General features: G+C 50.2%; 2 protein-coding genes across 2 annotated transcripts; both read left to right on the top strand.

Annotated features, from left to right (window-relative positions):
• The first annotated feature begins 2143 nt into the window (after window positions 1–2143).
• Window positions 2144–6418, top strand: STEHIDRAFT_100614 (TLD-domain-containing protein). The gene is made up of 7 exons (XM_007306631.1): window positions 2144–2481; window positions 2968–4868; window positions 4930–5153; window positions 5278–5391; window positions 5516–5860; window positions 6096–6152; window positions 6210–6418. Exons 2-5 carry the CDS (start codon window positions 3069–3071, stop codon window positions 5703–5705), a joined length of 2328 nt encoding a protein of 775 aa, XP_007306693.1. The 5' UTR covers window positions 2144–2481; window positions 2968–3068; the 3' UTR covers window positions 5706–5860; window positions 6096–6152; window positions 6210–6418.
• A 695-nt stretch (window positions 6419–7113) lies between these two features.
• STEHIDRAFT_112933 (uncharacterized protein) lies at window positions 7114–8146 on the top strand (the record flags this gene model as incomplete). Its single annotated transcript, XM_007306630.1, has 4 exons — window positions 7114–7501; window positions 7569–7923; window positions 7999–8049; window positions 8110–8146. The coding sequence occupies 4 exons, from the start codon at window positions 7114–7116 to the stop codon at window positions 8144–8146; spliced, it is 831 nt and encodes a 276-aa protein (XP_007306692.1).
• Window positions 8147–8704: the final 558 nt, after the last annotated feature.

The following is an 8704-nucleotide window of genomic DNA, read 5'->3' as shown; positions in this document are numbered from 1 at the left end:
GGGGGTCATATGCTACTGCTGTAGCAACCCAAACCCAATTCCTCCTTCGGGGGGATTGGGGTGAAGAGGCTGGAGTCCGTGGATAAATCTCCAAATGCTCGTTATGATCCGTTGATAATATATCAAGAATTAGCCACCCAAGTACTAGCATGGGCAACCTGTCATGGAGCGGCACAATGTTTGGTGGCCATACAGCCTGCGCATAGAGCGGTTTTGTGGACGAGCCCAACAACTGTGTTCCGCGTGTGGAGCTGTATCGCGCGCCATATGAGCATGAATCATGCATGCAGCACTTCCTAAGGACAATTTCGTCATGCTATTCACTAAACGCCTATGCAAGGTGCCACTGTTCACCCTCAGAACTGTAGAAGCGCGGTCACCGGTCTACTGTGTTGGGCTCTGACACTGTCGCGTCGACAGCTGTTCGGAGCGGCTGCAAAAACACTCTAATATCACGAGAAACGTCGCCGGGATGCCCATATAGACGTCAAACTTGGACCTAGGTGTTTACTCGCAGGCTTCAGCAGAGAGGGCGATAGTGATAAATTGGGGCTGCATCTGATAGAGTGATATAAATATATTGCTCATCACTTCGTGAATATTCTCTTCAAAAAGTTGCCCAAAGTGTATGCGATTGTGCGAGTCGCATATGCGAAGGAAGATATTGAGTGAGTCCAGTATGGACCGACAATTGCCTCCCGAGCTCCCCGACTGCCAATGTCAACGGCTAATTCTAAGCGCTGCATTGGTGGCCAATCTGGAGCATTGTAGCTGAAATCATGCCACTGATTGTATGCTGCTTCCACCACCAGTAAATCAAAGAACTCGCTGCTTTCCGGAATTCTATGGAGAATATTCTCCGCATGTTTGCAGAGGAACTGGAAAAGTCGTCGGCGCCCTGCTCGGCGCTCATTCACGGCCGGAAGTAGAGCGCGCGTTTCCATCTCCGGTTCCGCCTCGCCTCATCTCGTCGTTCCACAAGGAAAGAGCTAAATAAGATATGCAAGGCACCGGTGACGTGCGTCCGCGATATTTATCTCCGGTACGTTCGCTTTGACTCATGACTCACAGCCTCGCCCAAGTACAGTAGGTCGTAGACTCGTAGCCAACAATCGAATGATTGAGTCATCATTTTCTGCCAGACTGCCCCTCAAGTTTTTCACGGACTCGTGATATCCCGGTCTGAAATGTCTGTGATCTTTGCTGCCCGCGGATCGACGGACTGCATCCCTCTTACCAATCTGGGTACGCAGTCTGTCATAATATGCCTTACCTCTGCATCTTTTCTTCGTGCAATGATGCATGGTCGATGTGAACTGCCGATGAGATCACGCCAAGACCGTGAAACCTGCGTGCGCAAGACCGGTATCAATCTGAGATCAGGAAGGAAGGAAACATCGCATGGATCGGCAAAAGAAAATAGAACGCCAGGAAGAAAGGACGAAAAGATTGATTTCTCGATAGATGTTATCTGCTGCTTGAATTTTAAGCGAACTAGCCAATCAGACACTTGGCTCTCAGTGGGTCTCCACTCAGAATTCAGAGAGCAGATAACTTCTGATAGATGGCATGGCAGTTGAATGAATCAACTCTGTTGAAGAGATGGATCAAATGAAAAATTACAAACCTTGAGATCTTGATAGCTGTCCTCGCCGTCAGAGAGGCATGCAGACATCTGAGAGACTGGGCCATGTCCGAGCTAGAAAATACATGTTCTCGAAATAGTGCAAATCTACCGTTTTTTTGGCTCGAGTATGCCAGTATTTATCGAATCGTCGATATACGAAACAATGTACGAGAAGATGTTAGCAATGGCATGCTGAATATTAATCGAAACCGCTGCACCTGAGGACCGAGGTTCGAAAGTAATGGGTTCGAGAGATATGAGTCTTGCAGTGATCCTTGCCCATACTTGTTATGGAGTAGAATATTCAGCCCCGTATTGCCGATGGTCAAGTGAATGGTCAAGTTCAAGTCTGCTTGAAGGTTGGTTGAGCTTTGGTTGAGCAGAGAAAGCTCGGCCCGGGAGAACTAGGAAGACAACTGGGCGATTGCCGAGTGGTTGCCCAACCACACGGCTCATCGAAACGCTGATGACGCACGCCGAGATTGGAAATTACCGAACGCTTTCTCTCAGGTTCAAGTCTCAAGCTTCAAGCTGCCGCTCGAATAAAACATACCGCTTTCGTTCTATCCCTCGTGTCTTACTACTATTGCGATTGACGATATCATACTCTACTTTATACTGGGCGGACTTAAGGACAAATCAACCAGATCTTCAGAGACAAAACGGCCAGAAGACTGATCAGTTTATAACGCCCCCTACGGATTGTTGCATCCCGATTCGAAGGAGAGGACGATCTGGGAGCCAAAAACTTAGGACGAAGCAGAGTAACAAAAAATACTGTGCCACCCGCGGTGCTGTCTTGCCAGGGGCACCTCGATTCAGGTCAAACGGGTGACGGACGGACGATCAGTAAGGTGAGCTTTTTCAGTGTTTTTCGCAGCATGAGAGGGGGCGGGCGATTGTTTGGGGAACTGGACCCATTCTACTTCGTGACGGGAGTACTGGCCTTCAAAAGCTACGAAGGACATCTTGTGGCCTAACAGCAGGCGGTAATAGGTAATCATATTATTTTTGGGGCAATCCCTTTCGATGTCTACGAAGGGGACACTTTCTAACACCGGGATACTTTTCCGTGTCTGGAAACCCTTCAAAAGGTGATTCATAGAGCTGATAAATGGGGGATTTCTGGCACTTCACACCAACTGTCATGTTTCCCGCTCCTGGGCCACATAACATGGTCACGCTGATTTGTGCTGGAATAACGCACATTAGAAATCATACAGCCCATTCCGACCTGAGTGGCTGCTTAGCGGAAGAAATGAGGTTCTCTTTTCCCCATATATACGGTGTCTTTCTGACTACGACGGCACATTAGACGTGGGCTGACATGGAACACGTAGATCATCGTCGAAGCCGCCATAACCCCATCAACATCGCCCAGTACTATACCATCACGAACCCTACGATATCTTGAACGTATCCCACCACGTTAGCATCAACAATGACCGCACCTCTCAACTCGATCCCCTCTCTCATCCCTCTGCCTTCCAATGGCGCACCAGTGTCTACCTCCAAGGCTGATGACAACCTGGCCGACGACATTTTCTCCACACTTTTCTCGCCTGCAACTCCTCCTGCTTCCCCACGAAGTTCTCCAACCGAAACAAATGCCACTTCTCAACGATTGACCTCGAAACCTGACCGTCCACCCATTGCCCACAATCATACACGAACGTGGAGCAACGCCTCCTCTAGCTCCGAATTTGGCTCCTTCGTATCCGTACCCCCATCAGATGCACCTCTCCAACCATCACTTTCAGCTTCACACGATGACCCACTCTCTACCTGGAATGGATTAGGTTCTCATTCTCCATCGCAGATTTTCTTTGATCAGTTCACGGAAGAGGCTACTGCCGCGAACGAGAGGAACAAGAATGGGTACCTAGAGGAGCTATTGCGGCATGAGGACGACCCACTTTATTGGTTGACCTCGAACAACGAAAATCTGAATGCTGGTGCGTCGATTTCGGGAACGGGTGGCGAGACGCCTGTACGTTCCCTCACGCCTCAACAACATGCGCCAACACCACTCGTATCGATCCCTCAGCCTCTCGTCCCATTACCACCACCTTCACAATCGTCTTCCTCGTCTTCATCGTCTTTGGTGCCTGAGTTAAGCTCGACAACGTTCCTTGTTCCGGGGTCAGAACCACCCAAACCTACGCCCTCGCCGCTTTCCGGGTTCGATAGGCTGAGCGCGTCACTTCCGACGTTACCACCACCACCATCTTCATCAACTTCATCTCTGCTCCATTCCCGTCCAGTCGAGACGAAACCGCCCCTTACTCGACATCCGTCTCGACTTCAGAACCTTACATCACCGTCACCTTCAAGTTCCACTCCCACGAGTGCGCGCAGCAACGGATCTTCGAGCCACACCCATACACACACGCCGGGCAATCCCGCCGCATTTAACACACCCAACACGTTCATTAATACCACTGCAACCTCACCACCAGCACGTTCACCTTCTTTACCTCCTTCCCCGACGATGACTCGCTCAACGCTGAGCCCTCCCCGTGTATCAAGGACGAATTCACAAACCACGTTCTCCATACCCGGGGCATTCCATGATTCGCATCCTCACCCATACTCGCATGTCCACGCTCATCCGCAACCTGATCTGCACTCCGAATCACACTCCCATTCGCATCCAACCTCTCTCTCAAGCACGCCTCCACCTCTATCTTCGATGCCGACTACGACTGCGACCACAGCGACAACGGGGACACTGACGCCCGGAGGAACCAACCTCACCTCGTCTTCAAGATGGATGTCTTCCTTCCTCTCCACTAGAACAGCGCTCGCGAACACGTTAGCCAGTGCAGTGACCATCGTTCCTCCACCTTCGCCTCCCCCTGGCGCATTACCGCATCACTCGAACACTTACGACTCGCATTCGAATACTCCGCATTCACGATCACGGAGCATCTCGGCACACGGGACACCTTATCACGCCTCGACGCTCCCTCTTTCTACGTCTCTAGGCGCTTCTGGGATGCTGGGCCCACCGGGCAAACGAGAAACGGACATAACTCACGGTACGCCGTTTGGTACGCAAGTCTACGTTCCTCCTAGCGGAGCACCGGGGTTCAATGGAAATAAGGGCTGGAATAAAGGAGGGTTCGAGTTTGATGAGGAGGGTGTGGAGAGAAAGCGGGGCGTGGAGAAGAAGAGTGTGTTGTTACTTGGGAGGAAGGAGAGTACGGAGGCGGTCTTGACGGGCGATGTTGCAGATGAGGTGCGTTCCATTGACCTCGCCTCGCTATGTGGCACTAACGCGAGCCTGAATTGATATATAGATCCGACCCTACCTCCCTGCTCTATCTCGCCTCCCCAAGTCATGGACCCTCCTGTTCTCTTTGGACCAACATGGGATCTCGCTGCAAACGCTATACTCTAGGTGTGAGGCACATGTGGGAGGGGCGCTGGTCGTGATCAAGGATGAGGGCGAGGCTGTGTTCGGAGTGTGGATGGGGGAAGGCATAAGAAAGGAGAGGGGAGGATATTATGGGAGTGGAGAGTCGTGAGTCTCGTATTACCAGCATCATTTTCGTGCCCTTGTGCCTCTTCTCTCTTTCATTTTCCCACTTAAAATGTCGAGGAGTCCATGAACTGACAGGTTGGATTTGTGTGGCGTGTGGCGCTAGATTCTTATGGAAAGTGAAGGATAAGAACAAGCCAGAGGTCAAGGTGTACAAGTGGACGGGAAAGAACGATTACGTTGCGCTCTGCGAGCCCGGGTATATTTCGTTTGGTGGAGGGTACGTCTTCTCTCGTAATTTTACAACGCCCCTGTTCTGGCCTTCTGCGCGACACACTCAAAGCACACTTCATTATCTCACTTTTGCTTTGTGATACTCATATTTACTGTTGTCCCCCAAATAGTGACGGTCACTACGGACTCTACCTCGACGACACCCTCTACGACGGTTCTTCAGCACCTTGTCCGACGTTCGGGAACGAGGCACTTTGTACGGGTGGCGAGAAGGGAGGAGCGAAGGCGGGGAAGGGCGGCACAGTCGAGTTTGTCTGTGTGGGGTTGGAAGTATGGGGGATTGGTGGTATGGGATCGTGAGGCCCTGCTGGAATGGGAATGTCGACCACGAGAGGCAGATAAAGAATCACTCTAAAGGCTGATCATCGGGGACAGGGCAGTCAGTGGACGCGGGATGTTGTACATTGTATTCTGACATTTGGACAGAGTTTTAGGGTGGATTGTGCGATACAAGTGTATGTATTTATATATTTGTTTCCTCCCACATTTGACTGTCATGCACTCGTCATACGATAAACGATCTTCATTTCTTGTTCATTGCTCTCCATAGAGCGAATGAAGGCCATGATACACTATGCGATGCATTTCGTGGCCCAGGCGAGTTGACAGGGACACACTAGTGGTTCTGATGAGGGCTCTACTGTCTTCTTCCTCTCTTTGCCGTCTTTTCTAACTGACTGATCGTTTCAGTTATCCTCTATCACCACTCTCATCTCTCTCTTTTCGTGTCACAAGACGCCCACAAAGGTCACTCCATCCAATGTCTACACGTTGTTCTTCTGCCAGCTAACTTGTTGCTCATAGAAAAGCTGTCAAATAACAAGAATGACTTTGGGCTCGGAAGACGACTAAATATGCACCTCGACGTCCTACGATCACCAGCTTTGTACCTCCGAGGACGAATTGGAGGACTATTAGAAGACTCAGCATTTGAATCACCCTCCCAGCTGCTCCCCAACGAGGTTCGGAACGGACGCCTCATTTTCCCACCCGCAAACACCGGGCAGCAACTTTCAAACTCTTTTGCACCACGTACTATTGCGACACCAGTCACCGGAGATACTATTTTCAATTCGACTGTGTTCTCTGTGAGTCCCTCTCCCCTCTTCACTTTCCTCTCCAAATCCTGAATCACCTCTGAAGTATGCTACTATGAAAATCAGAGCTCTTGGGGATATGGCTCCGCCTCGACCCTCTGCCCGCATCGCGAATCAGCTGAGAGTGTGCGTCGCTGGACCGTCGCTGATACCTGCACTCAAACTCAGGTCTCCGTTGGCAGCTGCTCCAAAGGTGAAGAGTCTAGCCTAAGCTCCACCGCGCCGGCGCCGTCTTATGGCTGTACTTTGCCCTGAAACGCATGTCTCTTCCTCAATGTCGGTACTCAAAGAAGTCCGTAGTAACGCGCGGACTGGCAGCCGCCTATGACGGTCAACTTTTGGCTTACCCGCGTTTCAGCTGTTTTCACGCACAACCAAGGCTTTCTGCGTATGCGTCAGTACCTCTGCCGATTCTTTTCCTTGCTGGCAAGTGGCCACTCGTTTCCCTGGTGGCTGTAAATTCTTCTAATGTCCTGATGCACCACTCCTTGCTTGTTTTGAATCCCTGCTTAGCGCTTACATTGGTATAATTGCTGGGTCCCTTGCCCATACCAGAGAGAATCTCACACCGACCTCTCAGTTCAACTTACATAATCGATATCACAACAACCATGCGTTTGTTATTGCACTTGACAACAACTCTCATCTCCCTTCTTCCTTGTGCCCTCGCTCTCAGTGTTTCTGGGACGGACTCTGCGAAGAGAGCTCAAAAGACGCTGACCGATGGGACACAGAAGGACGTTATTCAAGGGAAGGTAGGAACTGTGGCATGGCAGTCGACTGGTACACAAATTTTCTGTCGCATTTGCTGGATTCCTGATTTGTATGCGGCGCTAACTCCCCTTTCAATACCAGGGATTTTGATCGACGGGTGCCCCAGTAATATAACCATCAAGGACTGCTACACTCTTCAACTGACCAACGATCCAACCAAAATGCTTGACCCGAACCCGACTAGCCCCAGGCAAAGGGTCGAGTTTGGCATTGGCAAGACAAAGGGTGAGAGCTCAATTTGGTTTTCTTGTGTACATTCATCCACTCACAATGGCGATCATTTTTCTTTCAGACGATGTGCCCAAGTCGTACACATGGAAGTACTACCTGTCCTCCAAGACCGGAACAGGAAAGAGCTTCTTCCATCTCATGCAAGTCATATCGGACGGTTACCATGGCCCCGTCATAACCCTCGACGCCGAAGCCGGTAAAGTTGCCATCAAGGACATGAAGGGCTTCCATCCTTGTCCGTCTTCTGGCTGCCCCAGTGTCGCACTGGCAGACTTTACGGATCGCGTCACATTGCACTCGATGAACGTCACTTTCGGAGACAATGGGAAGTTAGCGTACAAGGTGACGGACGAGAAGACAGGGAAGACATTGATCAACTACTCGGCTAATAAGAATATGGGGAATGTCACGTCAAGGTAGGCTGTTTCCGTCGCCCTTCGCCCCTCGCCATAATCTTGTTTTGACTTCAACTGCCTTTGTTTTCTTTTTAGTATAAAGTTCGGGACGTACAGGGGTGCTTATAAAGGAATGACTGAATCCCTGTGAGCTGGTAGTTCATCCTCGTGTATGTTGAACGGTCGCTAACACGATTTTCCTCTTAGTGCGTACGTTGGAGATTGGATGGGCGAGGAAAACTAATTCGCACCATTTTACTACTTCGGTGATTCGGATATATATCTCCAGTCATGTAACTAGTGTCGCTCTTGTATCTGAGAGTAGAGAAATTCATTCGATACGTCAGAGTGAAGAGACGAACTAATCTCCCCATTCAATAATATATCTAGACTTTCACTGCCAATCACATGCTCTTGTATGACACAACGTACTGCACTTTTTCGCGCACAAGTTCACGCCACCGCCCCTCGGCCGTTGCCGAGATGACATAATCCGTTTGTGTCCCGGTTCGCAAGCAGACCGGGACAAGGGACAATGTTCGTGAACATCGCCACTCTTTCAGGAGTACGGCCTTTCATAACTGCTCAACAGCCATTCATCCTCTAAATTTGTGTGGAAGAGCCTTCCCAGCAGTAAAATCCAGCCCAAAGTGTGCAGTGCGGGTCTTCCTGAGGACAATTTAGGAGCCTAGAATATATCCGCATTTTCGTTAAGTTTTCGTCAAATATTGGTTTGTCCCATTTACAAGTTCAGTGCACATCAATGGGGTGGGACTGTCCAGCGGCACAAGTTCGTTCACGG

This window comes from Stereum hirsutum, assembly GCF_000264905.1.
Source record: "Stereum hirsutum FP-91666 SS1 unplaced genomic scaffold STEHIscaffold_11, whole genome shotgun sequence".
Classification (NCBI taxonomy): Eukaryota; Fungi; Basidiomycota; class Agaricomycetes; order Russulales; family Stereaceae; genus Stereum; species Stereum hirsutum.
This window is presented reverse-complemented; position numbering and strand designations above follow the sequence as displayed.